This window comes from Chelonia mydas, chromosome 6 (assembly GCF_015237465.2).
Source record: "Chelonia mydas isolate rCheMyd1 chromosome 6, rCheMyd1.pri.v2, whole genome shotgun sequence".
In the NCBI taxonomy this organism is placed as follows: Eukaryota; Metazoa; Chordata; order Testudines; family Cheloniidae; genus Chelonia; species Chelonia mydas.
In genome coordinates this window covers 102,637,975-102,657,528 of record NC_051246.2, presented here as the reverse complement: position 1 = coordinate 102,657,528, position 19,554 = coordinate 102,637,975, and the positions used below count along the sequence as shown (strand labels likewise).

Here is a 19,554-nt window from a genome sequence, read left to right as displayed (position 1 = left end):
GAACTGTACTCTGGTTCTTCTTGTACAGCAAAAATACGGTTTCATCAACATTGAAACATTTTGGGAAACAGTGCAATTTTTCAATGGCAAATTTGAAATGAGGCAAAAATTTCGGCCTCGTTTCAAATTACAATTTTTGTTTCATTTCTGGTTTTTCCCCTCCTTTTTTTGCTTTTTCCTGTATTTCTTTTTTGCCACTGAATGCATTAGAATGAATGATGCTTAGGTTCTTCCCCATTTTTCATGTTTGTTTTTTGTTTGTCCATTCTGTAACCTTTCAGAACTTCCTCAACTTTAGAAAAGTTATAAAGGGGGAATAATACTTAAGGATAAACTTCGTAACTCTTTCAGTCTGTAACTCTTCAAAAGTTGTAGCTTTTCAAAACTTCTCCAGAGTAGCAAAAGAAAAGTGGAGGGGAATCAATGACATAATTTATTTTATTGCACTCAGTGGCAAAAGGGGGACAAAAAGGGGGAGCGGGGGACAAAATTTTGAAAATCTGAATAAAAAATCATTAAAATTTTCGAAAAAGACCCAAAAAAGTTATTTCATTTTTTTGAACCCTGTGAAATGAAAGCAACTTAAAAATTTCAAAATCGTTCACAAAAATGTTTTCCTACTTTTCAACCAGCTCCATTTATGAAGTTCCAGTTAGTTACACTTTATCCCACTGAGGACAGCTGAGGTTGTGTAGATGTAACTGAGAGCGCAGTTTGGTCTGCAGAACTTTTATTTTAGCTATGGTGATGCATGACCAGGAAAGAACCCAGCTTGACTGACTATTGGATTTCGGGTTGAGTTTGGAAGGATGGCACGTAGAAAAAACATTTTTTTTTACTTCTAAATTGAGCAGAGTTGATAGAGAAATCATTGGGTAACAATAAACATGGAAACCAACAAAGCCACTTTTAAAGTCTTTATTTCAGAATAGAATTGAAATTGAACCATGCTGATGGTATTAGTGTTAAACGTCGATGCAACCAAAACTCACCAGTGTATTGCTCATACAGATCATGGATGCTGTGAACCATTCAGCCTCCCAGGAGTTTCTGCCAGTTGTAAGTGCTGTTTAAGGGGCTGTAGCAGCACTGAATTTTGTCTTTCTTCCTGTAAGAATGAATATTTTCTAAGATGAGAACACAGAGTTAATGTCACTTTCATGTTAAACATACGATTTTTATGTAGAGAGTAGATTTGTTACATTTGAAAAAAGGAAGTAGATTTTTAGCTACTCGAGTGTTGAGTTACTAAAATCAAACATTGTGAAAAAGGTAAATGTGCAGTGGAGATGCTGGTATTGGGAAATGTCACATGAAATGTGATAAAACTTGTGAACTCTAAACACCTGGGGTGAAATCCTGGCTCTATTGAAGTCGGTGGCAAAACTCTCACTCATAGAGAATTCTCTGTGATTGTTGCTTAGTGCATGTGTATCCAGCCTTAAAATACACACACTGTTTCAGTGTGTGCCTGTTGAAGTAGCTGGGTAACCCAGAGCACTGGCACCCATTCACGTGAGCTATTTCTGTGGTTAATTGATATAAAAGTTTTAATTGGCTGCAGCTGCAACTTCATGGTATAAATGATTGAAAATGGCGTTTTCCCTAGTTTCAGAAGTTGATTTTTTAAGCATTTCTATCTCAGCAAAAGTGATGGATTCTAGTCCAGTGTGTCTCACCAAACATTTCTAGTTAATCATTCAACTTAGTAGCTAACCTGACTCTTAGATATGAGACTATGAAAATAAGCAGCTTTTGCAATATCGTGTCTTTGGACACTTTCCTGTTCATGAAGGGATGTAACTATTATCTATGGAAGTATGCTCCATTTTTTTATGTAGGTGTTTTTACTTAGGGACTACTCTGCCACCTTAGCTCAGCTGAAGTGCTAATAAGGATCTGGTCCTAATTATCTATGTTTTATGATCCTAGAAATGATAACATGTTTATGAATGTGTATAAACGCCTGCATTCTGATTCTTATGTTTCAACAGCTAGGAAGTCCTTTGTGTTTGAGCTGAACGAATGTGCATCGAGTCGCATTCTGAAACTAGAAAAGGACAATCAGAGCCTGCAAAACACCATCCAAGAGCTCAGAGATCTCTCTCTGACCACAGAAGAGAGCAGCCTAAAGTTTGTGGAGCTGGAGAAGGAGAATCAACAACTTAGCAAGAAGGTAACTCTCACTAGGTTCATGCTGGCTTAGCTATTTGGGAGCTGATTCTGCTGTTTCTAACAGTGTGCTGGAATTAGACCTGTTACACTCTGCAGCTTACAGCATTCCTGAGTGATGCTTGATGGCAGTACTGCCAACTCTGGAGAGCTCATGCATATTCTGCATGAGATTCTCAACTAATTTTTCAGTGCTTGCCTAGATAACTTATAGTCTTCCTTTTCCTTGTATATGCACACCACAGAGCTATTCTGCCACTGGCAGATTGTGCTCTTGTCCCACTGCCTGTTCCTGTGACAAGTATTTCCTCAGCTTGTTCTGTTACGGAGGAGAAAACAAATGGGCTACACTCACCCTTTGTGTAATTCCATTTAAATCAATGAAGTTACATGAGAGGCGAGTTCAGCCCGATATATTTTTAAAGAAATGTCCTCTACTGTTCACAGTCTTTGATTGACTTCTCTGCCTTGTCTCCTTTTCTGGCTATCACAACGTTCTGCTGCATCTCCCTTTCCCACAAAGCCACGGGTTCTTTTCATTCCTGGTAATGAATGTGCTGCTAGTCGCATTTTTTGCTACACTCCCTTGTCGACTGTTAATACTTTTAGCTCATGTGCCAGCCCAGCTCTGCCTTTGGAAAGGAGTGTTCAGTTCTGCCACGGCCACCTGCTTGGGTTTTGTCTGGCTGCAGCACGCATTCTGATCTCCAGCTAACAGACCCCAGTGCCAGTGGGGAAACGGGATGCTTGTTAGTTTGATGCATTTGAAGAATTCCCATGTAAGGGACTTAGTTCTCCTCACCCCTCTACACACACTAAACGTGATATGGGGCCTACTCCTGCCTTTTTCTTTGCTGCTGTAACCAATGTCTTTTGTGGTATTGATAAAAGCTTATACAACACTTCAGCCGTGAAACATAATGGCTCCCCTCTTTGCTCAGCTTACCGTTAAAGATGTGCTGGATCATTAGGATGCCCTAAATGAGAGAGCCCATTTGCTGTGTTGTAGATAGTAGTCTAGACGTAGATTGGCTGATTATAATTAGCACAGTACCTGCCTCTATGCCAGTGAGCGGAGGTTGACATCCCTTTACTACAGGGAGCACTTTGAGGGATGCTTTTGCCAAGGTGAGAGAACAAAATCCACTTCTCAGAGTCCCTATCTGGGCAAGAGAGAGTCTGTAAAAATTCATCTCTCCCACTCCACTCCCACGTGGCCCCTTTGTGACAGTCATTCAAGCTAGGTTCTCTAATTAAAACACTCAGAACTTGAGATCTAAGGGTATAAAGTGCCCAACAAATGTCTCTGGTGCCCAGCAACTTAAGTCATTTGAACAGCTGCAGTTGACTTTGACTTACCACATACATATTTCTTTGATACCTCAAGTTGTCGCACTATATCAGTACCAGCTCTTATGGGCCCAGCATTAGTCTGATTTTCTCCTGTTTTGGCAGTGGGAGAGTGTTACCAAGCTTGGGTTACCTAAAGGTTTGATCCCCTCCTTTAAATGAGTAGGATTACCCAGTAATAGAGAGTGCCAGTGCAGGGGCGGGGCAGAATGTGTGGGCATGAAACAGAGGAGCAAAAATGCCAGTGGGTTTAAAGTGTTGTGATCAAGAACAGCTGAGAGTCACGAAACAGAAAATTCTTTGCTAATGATGCATCACTTTGGAACAGGGACATAGACTGTGATGGGAGCTAACCTGGTCTACGAGTGTTGATTGAATATCACAATCTGATCATGTTGCTGGTGACTCTGTCACGTATTCAAGGAGATTTGAGAAGAAGTTACTGCACAGTCATTTGGCTGCTCAGCTACTGTGTCAGTGCTACATGGTCTGTTGATACTAAGAGATATAAGACTTGTAAAGTATCTTACATTGGGTTTATTAGGTGTTTATTTTAACAAAATGTGTCTTCTTCACACATGCTGTATGGAGACTTACGACGCTGAGATTCCTGATGCTGACAAAACTGCATGTCCAAGAATGAACAATGGATTTTTGTAGAGTGGGAAGGTTTTGGGTTTTTTTTAATGCAGCAGCAAAGCAAATATTAATGGTGGGCGGACACAAGGGGCCTGGGTGTCAGATATAGGGAATGTGGAAAAGGGGTGATGATAGAGAAGGTTTTAATGGAGGAAGAGGTAATTTAAAAAACAACAGTAAACCAAACCATAGTTCCCTCAGACTTGCTGGATAGCTAGCAGCCACATTTTTAGAAGTTTCTCTAATTTCATGTGCCTCCATTTTGGGTGTCCAACTTGAGGTACCAGGTGTGAAATCCTGGCCTCATTGAAATCAATGAGAGTTTTACCATTGACTTAAATAGGGCTAGGATTTCACCCCTAGTCTCTGACTGACTTTCAGATTTCTGAAAATTCTGTCCTAAATTTGTATAGTTGGTTAAACAGTGGTTGGCAACTTTCAGAAGGGAAGGGTTAGTTTCCTCAGTCTTGTTGGTTTGACATAACCCTTCCGGAATGGATAGCATCTTGGCCATCTATTTAATCTCTGCTTTTCAAAATGCTCTGAAATAAAAATAGTCATGGTTCAGTTTGTTGTCTGATGTATTTTGTGGTGCTTTTTCCATGCAGATTGAGAAGTTGCAAAATCAGATTGAAAAAGAGAAACAAAGCACCCAAGACTTGGAGACCTTAAGCGAGGAGCTGATAAAAGAGAAAGAACAGCTACAGGGTGTCATGGAGACTGTAAAAGCTGACAAAGACAGACAGGTGCTGACTTCATAAATGTGATCCAAAAGCTTATGCTTAGTAGTGGTCATTTTACCATGGCCATTTAGAGGGTCTCAATGGCTCAGGGGCTTGGTAATAGACCGCAGAGAGTATTGCGTGCAGAACACTCATTCAAATACAAGTCAAGGTGTCTTTGAGCAAAAATAACTACATGTGATGGTGTCTGCTGCTCATCCCATTGCTCTTTGGGAACCTTCAGGTTGTTTGTGGCATTGGTTCTTCCCTGCCCTTCAAAAAGCCTTGACTAGACAGATTAGGATGTACAACTCAAATCCCATATTGCTGAAGAAGATTGGATTGATACCAGCTGTGTGTCATGGTAGTTTCCTTAGACTTACTTGATCTAAGTAAAAAAATGCTGAGAAAGCTACTACACCCATAAGATTGACATTTTAAATGCCCTGCAGCCTTTACCGCTGTGATGCAATTCAAAGTACAATACCACTATTTTACAAGCTTACAAAGTGTCATTCATACTTAGTAATTTAAGAATGGGAATAGATGTGGTCCATGGAGGATGGTGTGCTTGCTTTTAAAATATATGAAATTGATTTGTGTGACAAGGCTGGGGTGAGGTTAAATAATAAAAATAAACCTTGCATTTATACAGTGCCTTTCATCCTGAAGCATTCTTAAGTGCTTTACAGATTTATACTCCAGGAAAACTCCACCTCTGAAATACAGCTGTGGTGAAGCACAGCCGCTCTGTAAAAGCACGCAGGAATTCTTCATGACATGATAGGAAGTGGACGCTTCACATTTAGGACAGGAAGTGAAGAAAACTACGGTAGGCAAAAACTAGAGTAGGGATGTCCTTTACTCGGGCCTAACTCCATTTGACTTCAGTAGGTGTTCTGCCTGAGTAAGAACTAGGTAAAAATCTGACTAAGGATTTGAGTATTTGGTCCAACATAATTACCTCAGCTGGAATTTGGCCAAGAAATCGTAATGAACACTCTTCCCTTACAAAGAATATTTTTTAATGAACTTTTTAACAACTACTAGTGTTCAACACATTAATTTTACATCTTATAAGAAAGAGGGCACTTGTGCTTTCAGTTTTCACAGTGATGAGTGGAGAATATGAACCTAGAAAGAGAGGGAACAGTGCCCCTGCGCACTGTGCTAGAGCATTGGTTCAATCTGACTCAGAGACAGGAGTGGCTCCTCATAAATCATCAAGTCCAAGCTCTTCCACGGAGATCACCCATCCATGTACTGACTCTGCCTAGACCTGCTTAGTTGAAGATTTGAAAGGAATAAAGCACAATGTTTAACTCACTAGTACCTTGAGATACCTCGTATATGGTATTAAAAGAGCTAGATAAAACCAAATTTTCTTCAAAATGTCTCTTCCTTAGTTTGGGTTGGTGGTGAGGGTTTGAGTCAGGGATGACAATGGCTAATGGCTGAAGAATTTGTGTTGTGTTAAATGGGCATTGTTTTGTTAATACAGAGTTCTGACTGCCTCGAGGGTAAATTGCCAGATTCTACATTGCTATAAAAAAACATACTCACTAGGAACACCTCAGGTGCCATCTACTCTACTGTAGATAACTCTCTCCTTATTTTATTTTTAATGTAGATAAAGGACCTCAAACAAGAGAATGACCACCTCAACCAAGTGGTTTTGTCCCTGAGACAGAGGGCTCAAGTTAGTAGCGAGGCCAGAGTAAAAGACATTGAAAAAGAGAACAAGATGCTCCATGAAACAGTTACAGAGACTAGTAGCAAACTCAGCAAGCTGGAGTTTGAGAAGAAACAATTGCATAAAGATTTTGAACAGGTTAAAGAAAAGGTAGAACGAGTGGAGGAAATGGAGAAAGAGCTCCATCGGCTAGAGAGGGAAACTGAACAGCTCACAAAGAAGGCAGCAGCCATGAAAATTGTAACAGAGAAGGTTGAGGTTCTAGAGCAGGAAAATGGGGATCTGGAAGTGGAGAACAGGAAGTTGAGAAAGTCCCTGGATACCTTACAGAATGTTTCCATCCGGCTAGAGGACCTGCAGAGGGACAACAAGCAACTGGATGAAGAGAACCTGGAGCTCAGGAGGATGGTAGAGACCATGAGATTCACCAGCACAAAAATGGCACAGATAGAGGCAGAAAATAAAGAGCTGGAGCGGGAGAAAGAGGAGCTAAGGAAAAATGTGGAGATGTTAAAAACACTGGGAAAGAAATCAGAAAGGCTGGAGCTGAGCTATCAGAGTGTGAACTCTGAGAATCAGAGGCTTCAGCAGATCTTGGAGAACAGCAGCAAAAAAACCCAAGAGCTAGAGAAAGAGCTACAGGGAATGGAAAGTGAAAATCAGGCCCTCCAGAGAAAACTTGAAGAGCTGAAGATTTCCAGCAAATGGCAGGAGAGGTTAGAAAAGGAGAACAAAGTGCTGGAGCAAGAAGTGTCCCAACTGGAGAAAGACAAAAAGTTGCTGGAGAAGGAAACAAAAAGGCTTTGGCAGCAGGTGGAGTTGAAAGATGCTATTTTGGATGATAACACAGTAAAGCTGGCAGCTGTGGAGAAGGAAAACAGAACACTTGAAAAAGAGATGGCTCGATTCAGAGACTCATCTAATAAGATGAAAGAATTTGAAAAAGACAATAAAGACCTTATAAAGCAAGTTACCATTGATAAAAGAACACTAGCTACATTGAGAGAGGTAATCAAAATAATAATATTGCCTTAATCATATGCATTTTATTTATTTAATTTATGCTATGCAGTGTAGACAGTGGTCCATTCCATGCCAGTTTGATCCAGACCATGAATTAAGGAGACCAAGAGACCCTGGGTTGTGACTCTAGGCATCACAGGCTGTGCTGCCCGAGGAAGTAGAATTCTAGAACTTCAGTTTGTCTTGTGTCCATAACTCTATAATCAGGCTTAGCTTTGCATTCACTACAAAGGAGTCCTGACCCTTTTCTGCTGTGGCACAAGGCAACACTACTTACTGTGCCTCATGTATTGTACAGTAGTGGTTCCTCAAAAGCATACCTGTTGCACAAAGTTAATAAGGACTTGTTCCTGCAGTCGTATCCATATGGCTGGAGCCTTTAGCCCAGGCAGAGCCCTGTTAAAACCAGTGGGGTTTGCATGGACACATTCAGATGTGGTTGCAGGATTGGTGTCCAAGGAAGTATTTTTAGTATTCAAAGAATTTTCTGTAGAAAGTATAAGGACGTGTAAGGGAATATTGTAGATATTGAGGTAACTTAGTTAAATGACCATGTTTTTAAGGGATGCCACAGCATAAGCACAGAGCATATACTTATTATGTTGAAAGTTGATTTTATTTTAAAAGTCTTCAAGCCACCAGTGTCTAGTTTACAAATTAGACTGAGGTTTTTCAGAATTACTTTAAACAAGATAAAGTGAAAACCTGAGTTGCTGTTATTATCTATACTTCTGCTTAGTCTTCTGTGGTCTAAAAAAATGATTTCATATGTACAAATTGGGCTAAATTTCTTTGGGGAGATAACATTTGATTTTTTTTAATTTAAAAAAACCCCACATTTGTTAATTCATTCTAGCTGCTGTTCAACATCCACTTTCTTTAGTTTTAGAAAATGTTTCTTGGGGAAAAGGTTGTAATCAGTTGTCTGTCCCTCTCCTCCCAAGGATGGTTTAGGAAAGGATCTTGGTGAGGAAGTAGTCTCAGTGCTTGTCTACAATTACAGCGCTTTAGCACTTAGTGAAGACACTACCTATGCCAGCAGGAGAGCTTCTCCCATAGGTATAGGCACTCTACCTCCCTGAGAGGCAGTCGCTATGTCGAGAGGAGATGCCCTCCCATCGACATAGCACTGTTCGCAGTGGGAGTTAGGTCAGTATGTCACTTGGAGTGTGTATTTTCCGTACCCCTTAGCAACATAGTTATACTGACGCACGTTGGTAGTGGAGACCAAGCCTTAGCATAACGCCCTGAGGTAGATTTAAGTTAAAGAATTTTGCCCAGCATTTTGCCCTATCTTAAATCCTTACATCAACTGACAGTGTCCTCTGGTTTTTAAATTTAAATTTTAAAAATACATAGATATAAAAGAAAATTTATGGCAGTCATATTGTCAGTAGGAAGAACATGCATAAACAGTTAAAAGAATCTGCACCTTCAATGTCAAAATAGGCATTCGCACCCATAATCCATATCCTGTTGGAATATAATCATCTCAGAGGTCATCAGAACCATTTAAGTAGCTCTGGGTCCTGTGTGCAAGCTTAAATTTGACACGTGTTATTTATAATACCATTTTTCCAATAGCTTATTTGAATCCCTGAAGTGTAAGTACTGGGCGAAATCCTGGCTCCATGGAAGTCAATGACAAAACTCGATTGACTTCAGTGAGACCAGGATTTCACCCATTGTTTATGGTGTGTGTGTATGTATATAATATGCCTAAATTTTCAAAAGCGTTCTGGGTGCTTAGGTAAATCAGGACTCTTTAAAGATGTCTCCGGTTGGGCACCCAAAATCATTTGTTGCTTTTGGAAATGGAGTCTGACAATGAAACCAAGAAGGTTACCTTACACGTCAGTATTTCCTTTTACATACTTAGGGCTCATCTACACAGGGAAATTCACTTGCATAATTATATTGGTATAATTATGCCACTATATTTATACTAGTATAACTCGTTGGGTGTACACTTTTTTATTCTGGCGTAATTAATACTGCTTTCAAAGCAACATAACCTAAACCAGAAAAAGGCACTTGAATACCAGAGTAAGAGTGTCCGCACTGGGAGTTATACTGCTATAATTATGCTGGTAAATTTCCACGTGTAGACTAGCCCTAGGTTTAGAAAATGCCTTCATTACTGTAAACGCAGAGGTTAGTAAACTGAAAATCTTATTTAATTATCACAGGAAATTGGCAATTTGAAGTCCCACCACTGTATATGTGTTTGTGTTTCATTAGTTAATTTTTGTGCTATTCAGAAGATTACAAAAAAAATACTTTTACATGTAATTCTAAAACGTTTTTTTTTCTTCTTCTTCTTCTTCTTCTTCTTTTGGTTGGACTCAGAAGACTGTGAGCTCCCTCTGCTGGCCCAATATCGATTCACTAACAAACCTGTCTCAGTGCTACAATATGCTAGCAACAGTGATGCTAATGGAAGCATAAAGAATTAAATACAAATTAGCAAAGGCAAAAATCTGAAGGAAAAATCCTTCTATTTTATTTGAGAAATCTCAAATAGAGACTGAAAATAGATTGCTATTTAAAAACAGAGCATCTGATTCTCCTCTCACAGTGATGTACAGTGCAGGTGCTCTTAATTTACACAGGTCTGAGAGAAGAAACAGGCCCCAAAAGACAATGAGTGAGATCCTGACCCCGTTGAAATCAATGGGAAAACTCCCTTTGGTTTTAATGGGGCCAGGTTTCACCCAATGCCCTTATCATACGTCAGGGTTTTTAAAATCACTGGCACTGTGTAATTATCACTGTCTTCTGTATGATGGTTAATGATGTTTGTGTTGTTACAGGATTTGGTCCTTGAAAAGTTAAAGAGACAACAATTGTCTAGTGAGATGGACAAACTGAGCCAAGAGCTGGAGAAGATTGGATTGAACAAAGAGCTGCTGCTACAGGATGACAATGGCAATGACAAGTGAGAAAACTGAGCTCCTTTAACAGTGTAACTCCAGAACTCCTTAAACCCTGCTAACCACAGCCTTTTGCTTTTTCATTTTCACATTTTGTGCCCTTCCCACTTCCACCCACTCCCACTGAAATCACGGTTTCATGTCCTAGCTAAGAGAAATTACATGAAACTATTTGTCTTAGATTTTGTTTTCTAACAATAGCAAAGCCACTGTAACAAGTCTTAATGGAAGGCGACCACAGATGGGTTTTCTGTATCTACTTTAAGGAGAATAAATTCCAGTTCAGTGTGCTGTACTGGTCACATTAACTTTGTAAAATCATTACATAGCATTATACTGCAGTACATTGGGATTACAGCTGTTTTGTGTCCCCCTATAAATTTAGCAGGTGGAGAGTAGGATTCTGACCTTTTTTACAGTGAGTTATACCAGGAGTAACACCAATGACGTCAAAGGAGTTTATACCCATGTAGAAATTAGTGTGGGTTCAGAATCAAGGCTTGCATGTACATATCCAGTAACCTGATTTCTATTCACTTATCTTCATGAAACCTACTTCTGGAAACCCTTCTGGTGATTAGTGTCCTAAGTTCTGCCTTCACTTGAGAAGGGAGGTGACTTTTAAATTTAAGATGGGTAACCATTTTTGCCACCTGCTAACTATATTTATAGTTGAAGTCTGCTGGCAAGGTAAAAGATGCTGTACTTGACCATTATCCTTTATATGGTGCATTCCATGCCTCTAACATTTAAGTGGTGATCCAGCTAGATGTGAAAATAAATGCAATGTGTAAGGTGTGACACAGGACATCCCTGATGGGCAAGTCCTATAGAATTTAACAAAAAAGATCTTCTTTCTATAGGCTTTTTGAACTGTCCTATAGAATGTAATGGAGAATTATATGCTTAATGCAGAATTCCGTAGGGTTGGGTTTCCCCCCAAGCTATAGAAATCCACAGCAGGGATATAATTTTCTATTAAATTCTACATTATGGTTAGGAAAAAAATTAGAAAGGCTATTCTATATTGAATTCTGTAGTTCTTGTTCTTCTATAGAACTGAATTGGTTTTATCCATATTAAAATCTGTTGGACTTCCCCATAAGCAATTTTTTTCCTCCTCAGTAATCTTTCAATTTATTTTTGCCCAAATGCAAAAATATAGAGTAGTGATGGAAACCAGGTGTATATGAGGAAGCAAATACATGTAATTATGAGATTTGTGATATGGGAGAGAAATGTCTGCAAGCCAGATGGTTGCATGTTTTCCAGTGACAAATGTTGGAATGCTGTTCTCATTATCTTTCAGCAAATATAAGATTCTGGAAGGCAAAACTGACTCTGCATTAAAGACAACACTAGCCATTAAAGAAGAAAAGATTGTATTGTTAGAGGCTCAAGTGGAAGAGTCTCTTAACTTGAATCAGCAGTTGCAGAATGAGCTAAATACGGTAAGAGGAAACTCCATTTTAAGGTGTAAGGTTTAGCTATTCTATAGGTTGGCATGGCAGACATGCATTTTTACTCAAGAGGAACAGGTAGCAAAAAACCCCTATTTGACTTAAATGCCTTCTTCTATCTTATCCTATACCAGGGGTGGGCAAATTTTTTGGCTTGAGGGCCACATTGGGGTTCCAAAACTATATGGAGGGCTGGGTAGGGAAGGCTGTGCCTCCCCAAACAGCCTGGCCCCCGACCCCTATCCGCCCCCTCCCAATTCTCGCCCCTGACTGCCCCCCTCAGAACCCCCGACCCATCTAACCCCCCCCCGCTCCTTGTCCTCTGACCGCCCCCTCCCAGGATCCTCCACCTCTAATGGACCCCCAGGGACCCCACTCCCTATCCAACCCCCCCTGCTCCCTGTCCCCTGACTGCCCCGACCCCTATCCACACCCCCGCCCCTGACAGGCCCCCCAGAACTCCCAAGCCTATCCAACCCCCCTTTCACCAACCCCTAACCCTCCTCCCCCCGAACCTCCGCCCCATCCAACTGCTCCCTGTCCCCTGACTGCCCCCCGGGACCTCCTGCCCCTCATCCAACCCCCCCACTGCTCTTCCCCTTACCATGTTGCTCAGAGCAGCATGTCTGGCAGCTGCGCTGCCCGGCTGGAGCCAGCCACGCCGCTGCGCTGCCCGGCAGGAGCTCGCAGCCCCGCCGTCCAGAGCGCTGGCAGCACGGCAAGTTGAGGCTGCGGGGGTGGGGGGACAGCAGGGGAGGGGCCGGGGGCTAGCTTCCCCAGCCGGGAGCTCAAGGGCCGGGCAGGACTGTCCCGCAGGCTGGATGTGGCCCGCAGGCCATAGTTTGCCCACCTCTGTCCTAATCAATAATAATAATTAATAATAATACCAGCATTATTGTTTTTTTGAAGTCCAGGATGAGATTTTCAAGAGGGCTCAGCTTCGGCTTAGTCCTGTTTCCTTTAGAAGTCATGGAGTTTGACCACCATCTGCTGTCTCTTGTCTTGTGCCTAGATTGTAAGCTCTTTGGGGCCGCCACCATCTTTTTGTTCTGTGTTTGTTCAGCATGTAGCTCAATGGGTTCCTTGTCATGACTAGGGTTCTTAGGTGCTACAGTAATACAAGTAAAAAATAATAATCTTCAATGAGAGCAGAGTTATGCCAATGTTGAATTCTTTTTAAAATCCCCACCCCAGGTATAACCTTTATATTATTTTTATTTATTAGGAGGCAGGGAGTTCAAGTGGAGAGGGCACCTGGCTGGGAGTGAGGGATGTGCATTCTTTTCCTGATCTATAATTTCACCTCTCTGTCTCACTTTCCCTATCCATAAAATGTGAATAATGATACTCTACCCCCGCCCCATCTTTTATAAAGTATTTTGAAATCATGAGAAAAAATTCTGCATAAGGCCTAATTATTATTGTTAATGTTTTATTTATTTGAATGTGCTGCAATTACTTTCCAAAAAGCCAGTTTTACAAGCATATTTCTTGTCTACTTCACAGATAAAGAAGGACTTTGAAGTTCTTAAGCAAAGCCAAGAAGATGGGCAATGTGTGCAGAACTCATTAAAATCTCCTGCAGAAAAACTCGTTTCCACCCACCAGATGAAAGAGAAATGGGAGACGGGACACAGAGAAACAACAATGGAGCTGTTGAAAGTGAAAGACAGGGCTATAGAGCTGGAAAGGAATGTAAGTCTTCTCCTTCAGGATGCGGGTATAGGGCATTTGGGGATGTTTATGTCATTTTTTAAAGTAGGAAGCAACCCCGAGTTCTTTGTCTCCAGAGAGGATCAATGGTCCAATGGTCAGAGTGCTAGCCTGGAACTGGGTTTGATTCCCTGCTCCACCACAGGCTTCCTGGGGGACCTTTGGCAAGTCCATGCCTTAGTTCCCCATCTGTGAAATGGGGCTGATAGCCTCACAGGGTGTTATGAGGATAAATACTTTAAAGATTGTCAGGAGTTCCGATACTATGGTAATGGATCATACAAGTACTACAGTTTGGAATAATTTTGTCATTGCAGGGGAAATTCACTCACGTGCAGAGAACCAACACCAGGCCTATGCACCACTTAAGCCCTCACCTTAGGGTCTATGTGGGACTTGCGTGACACATAGGTCTTGTGCTGGCCTCTGTCCAGGGGTGAATCTTGCACCATAACATCTATCCTAACTTTGATTTAATGCTGTGAAGTATTTGCTACTAAAACTTCAGAGCTTAAGGGGTATCAGAAGTTTGTTCTCACCTTTGATAGGGCTGTAAATAATCAGAACAGCTGTTTAATTTTTTTCTCCCCCCACACTTCCATTCTATTTCTCTGTTAGAATGCAGCCCTCCATGCTGAGAAGCAGCTGCTTAAAGAACAGCTGAAGCACTTGGAAATGCAGAATGTCTCTTTCAACAATCAGATCCTGACACTACAGAAGCAAAGTGTCTTCCTTCAGGAGCACAACACTGCTCTGCAGACCCAAACAGCCAAACTCCAGGTCAGAAGAACCAAATGCCAATGTGTCAGGAAACTTTGGATTTGATTTTGGTTGTGTAGAGAGGATGGAAGCTGAGAAGAAAGATTTCAGTGTTGACAATAATCAGTGTAGATGGTGCTGAAGCAGGGGAGTTCGGATTCAGATCTGAATTTCCTTCAAATTAAAAAGGTTTGGATCCAAAATTTCAGCCTTGGCTCATCACTATTAAGAAATTGCTATTTATAGTACTTGGGAAGAAGTAATTAGTTATCCAGATTTGCTATTCCAGCTAGCATATCATATATTCCTTCTTCATGTTAGTTCTTTTTTTCTTTTCATATTGTGTCCCAGAAAGAACTTTCCCGGGGAAGTGAGAATGAGGCGACATATCCAAATCAACATATTTCAGTTTTCATTTGGTTTCTTGATGAAAAATCAGAATTTTCCATGAAAAGCAGAAACTTTTGGAGAACGATTTCATTTAATTGAGAACCCAATTTTCTATCAAAGCAGTTTCAATGGAAACTTTTTTAAATAGCCCTACACTGCACTCTACTTCAACTTTACTTTCTTCCCTCTTTTAAACATGCACTTTACACCAGTTTAGATTCACTTAGTCCTTCTCATAACCACGTGGTCACCACAAAGCCAATGCACCACGTAAGTACCAAAAGTGATCTTAACTGAGATATAGATTCATACTGGCCCCCTGCACAGTGGTGAATTTCACCCCCACTTGCCTTAGATGAAATTAACAAACTTGCATTCAGTTGTATTCAAACATGGAGCAACTTCAGTTCTTGTACACTCTTGTCAGAGTTATACATGGGACCCAAATGTTCTAGGTTACTTACCTTTCTCAATTCTAGTCTTAATATTGCTGTACCAGCTTTGGGATTCTCTTGCTACAGGACAAACATTGATCTCACGTATGCCATGACTTCATATCCTGTACATTACCAGTAATACTAAAAGGTTGCTCAAGTGTCCTTTCCAAATTTCTTCATGTTCCCAATAACTGTATAAGCACCTTGTGTATGTTTACCCACTTCTGAGTGTATACTGAATAGCATGTCTGTGGTGTGTACCAGCATTTGTATATAAATATAATTACTTTTTATTTGAGAAACTTTAGGTAGAAAATTCAACCCTGAGCTCCCAGAGCACTTCACTGATGGCCCAGAATGCTTTACTCCAAAACCAGCAGACAGCTAAGGAAAATGAGAATGAAAATCTACTGAAACAGAAAGAGCAGCTAAAAGCTGAATATGAGTCACTGCTGCAGGACCACGAACACTTTGCCTCACTGCATGAGCGACAGTCCACAGAATATGAAATGCTAATAAAGCAGCACAGCTGCCTGAAAACATTACACAAAAATCTGGAACTGGAGCACAAAGCTCTTGGGGAAAGGTATGAATTTTTAAGATGCATTACAATGTGCTGAATAGTCACTACTAAGGGAATTATAGTTCAGCAGTACCCAAGGGAATTGCATGGCTAGTGTGTGCTAAGTACTCATGTTGCAGATTTCTATTTTTCTTTTTGTTCTCTGAGAGTAGACATAACTAGCGTTTCATCAGAGTAATTCATTGCTTTTGGAGGCCTTCCTTCCCAATCTTACTTTCATCAAGGGGTTAAGATTGGCAACATAATCACCTGCAAAGGAGTAGGTATTTGAAATTGTAAAAGGGTGAATTTGGAAATTACAAAGCAGGTGCCTTTCAATGAAATGTAGGATCCTAAGTGTCTAAGCACTTGTGAAAATGGGACTTAGGATCCTTGATCATTTAGGCACTTGTGAAAATTTTGCCCTTAACGTCTTTAAAATGTAGACCCTTAAAAGATTTCCCTGGTCCTGTTTTGTGGTGGTAAAGTCATAGGGTAAAACCTCTAGATCAGCTAATTAACTAGCAAAGTGAGAATGATTTGTATCTTGAGAACTGTGAAACAATATGAATCACTGAGAATTGTATGGAGGAAAGATATGGATTATTGTGACAACAGAGGTTGTCCTAGAGCAGTGGTTTTCAACCTGTGGTCCGCAGACCCCTAGGGATCCATAGACTAATACCTACGATTTCCAAAGGGATCCTCCATTTGAAATTTTTTAGGGGTCCACAAATGAAAATAAGTTGAAAACCACTGTCATAGAGGCTATGTCTGCCCTGCAGTTAAACACCTGTGGCTGACCCGTGTCAGGAGATCACAGCGCTCACGCTATGGGAGTGTTTAATTGCAGAGTAGACGCTTAAGCTGGAGCCTGGGCTCTGAGATCTCCCACCCAGCAGGATTCTAGAGCCCGCACCCCATCTCTAGCCCGAACGTCTACACAGCAATGCAGCAGCCCAAGACCAGTGAGCCCGAGTCAGCTGGCCTGAGCCAGCCGCAGGTTTTTCTTTGCTGTGTAGACATACCCTAAGGGACCCTGCTGGGATAGATATAAATTATGTTTTTTATATATTTTGTTTTCCTTCTAACTTTTACCCTTCTATGCCATTTAGGTGCTTCAGTTTGCACAATGAAATTAGACTTATATGTTCCACTTCTAGTTGCTAGTCGTTTTCACTTTCTGGTGATCATGTATTGGTCTAATGCTCAAGAATGTGTTTTTCCCACTCCCTGCTCTAAAGAAAAAAACCCAAAGAATTTTAATTTTAATGTTTTGATTATTGTCCCCAACATATCTTTATTCACATTTAATTTGTATATAAAAGCTGAACTTCAGGCTCAGATTAAGTTGACAGTGTCCTGGGGAGGTGGATTAATAGAAACTTTTCTGTCCTAAACTTGAAGGATCTGGCCATACAAGCAGGATTTGAGAGGGGAACAGAAATAAACGTGCTGTGATGAAAATATCCATTAGAGCTGTATGACAGGACAGCTGCCTGACTGTCAGCTAAATGAGCTATAAGTGATTACACAGGCACCATCCCTGCTTGCTGTGTCTTTCACAGACTGATTAATGGTTCCCACTGATGTAAGCCTTGCCTTCGATTATCACACTGCCGTGTGCAAACGTAATTTGTTGATTTCCTTGTTTTCTTGATGAGTATCAATAATTAAACGGTTGCAGCCTGAGGAGTCAGTGGTTTGCTGAAAAATAGGTTGTTGTCACGGATAAGCGCTATGATCATCATTGCCTATGCCGGTGATAACGTTTCAGACTCTCTTGCCCCAACTATTGCTGGGACGTAACTACCAGTGAAAAATGCTGGAGTGGAAACAGATGGTGACCTTTTGTGTACTCAGAACAGATTGATTTAGGCAGTTTTAAGAGTAGGATGCGCTTCTCCATAGTCTCATCTCAGGTCAAGTTGGGAAAATATTAGTCAAGGTGATTTGTGTAAGGCCAGCCTGTAACTTTGTTTGGCTGTCAGAAAAAAAATATGCATGTCACTTTTTTTTTTAATCTGTGTGCAACATGGGGCACAACTGGCTGAGAGCAGTCCGGGGAGGAAGTTAGCAAAATAGCAGGCAGCGAAGTCAGCTGTTTTCGTCTGCTACTCAGGAGGTATTTGACTGATGACAGGAAATTTCTCACTTTCACCTTCAACTAGGATGTGCTACCCAGGAAATGCACCCAAAATTTGTAAGTGCTCCTGAGCGTGTCCAGCAGGCATGAAGTAACTGTCTACTCTGTAATGTGTCTGAACAAGGTTTCTTTGTTCCGGGCTGCCAGGCAATAGTTTTTTTTCTCAGATGATGATGATCATGAATGTAGATCCTAGTCCCACTGCATAGGTTGTATCTAAGTACAGTGAAATAGTCTGCCAAAGCCTAGCCGTACACAGAAGATGTGGGTTTGACTTGGCAGGGAAAGGAGTAGTTGACACGTTACAGGGCGTCTATTCAAAACAACATTTTCTTTATGCTGTGTTTGGCTGGCTTGTGCTGAGAGGAACTGGATCCATCTTCTGCATTTTTGGAGTACTTTGGATACACTTATTACTAAGGAATCATAATAACTAACTAGCCACCACGGCTAGAGATTACACAGTTCTGTATGGCTTGCTGTGTAGAAACCTGTAATCCATCACAGATATTGAAATAACTCTTCCCACTGGAGAAAATAGGTCCTGCCAGGCAGAATTACATGTTGCAGGGACTTGCATTATTAACTTACCAAGGCTGGTTGGTAATGCTGCTTTGTGGGCTGCTTCTGCATATGTTTCTCATCATGGCTGTGCATTTTAAAAATGTTCTCAGTCACAAATATCCACCCATGGTATCGGTACAAACAGAGCAGCAGCAAGTGGAAGCCAAGTAATATTGTCAGAACAGGCGTGTAGAGGAATACGGCCATTCACGTCCTTGATCAATGTAGACTGAATGAGTACTGGGATGCACTTGGTCTGTGCCTATAGTGAAATCTTCCCACCATTGGACTGGCACTGGTGCTACACCAACAGTGGGGATACTAGTGAAGACTGGCCATTGACTGATTTACCTCTAGATTGTCTAACCCTGCTCAGAGTTGGACACTTGGTGTAAAGCTGCTGGTAGCAAACCTATACTAGTGCCAGTCAAGCTGCAGAAACGGGAGGGCAGTGATAAGAGAGTTTCTGTACGGCTCCATACAGACAAGGCCTTGATGACCTCTGTCAGGATATTGACATAGAGCTGGTTTGGTCAAACTCTGGGATTGACATGGGCTGTCTTTTGAAAATAATTCTTGAAGCTGGACATAAAAGTCTAAATTAGAGCCAAGATTCAAAGGCAAAGCAAGGGGTTTGTAAAAAAATAAAAATCCATAAATGTTTTCACAGAAGGGAAAATAATTATAGAATCATAGGGTTAGAAGAGACTGCAGTGGTCATCTAATCTAACCCTTAATACCTCAGGTTTACATGAGAAACTATCCCCCTCATTCAGGATCTTCCATTCATCATGTGGACGTTGAACGCTCAGTATTTAAAATGTCCTGCAGCTGAACGAGAGAAATAAACAAGGTTAATTCAACTCCATTACTGCCCCTGGTGATGAATAGTAAAGAGCAGCTTTTTGTGTGGTAGACAGGTACTCCTCTGTGAGGGAGCTCACTGGGCTGGAATTTGGAACAGGCTGTAATGTGACCCCTGGGGGAGAGG

General features: G+C 41.1%; 1 protein-coding gene across 7 annotated transcripts in view; it reads left to right on the top strand.

The window, feature by feature from the left end:
- Nucleotides 1-19,554, top strand: part of CCDC88C (coiled-coil domain containing 88C) — a 124,448-nt gene that overhangs the window by 84,024 nt on the left and 20,870 nt on the right. For all 7 annotated transcript variants that reach the window (XM_037900839.2, XM_043549102.1, XM_043549099.1 and 4 more), the window contains exons 13-20: nt 1,995-2,176; nt 4,770-4,907; nt 6,514-7,584; nt 10,413-10,537; nt 11,842-11,983; nt 13,499-13,687; nt 14,324-14,485; nt 15,600-15,877. In XM_037900839.2, the coding sequence (XP_037756767.1) occupies nt 1,995-2,176; nt 4,770-4,907; nt 6,514-7,584; nt 10,413-10,537; nt 11,842-11,983; nt 13,499-13,687; nt 14,324-14,485; nt 15,600-15,877 (2,287 nt within the window). The remainder of the gene's footprint in view (nt 1-1,994; nt 2,177-4,769; nt 4,908-6,513; nt 7,585-10,412; nt 10,538-11,841; nt 11,984-13,498; nt 13,688-14,323; nt 14,486-15,599; nt 15,878-19,554) is intronic.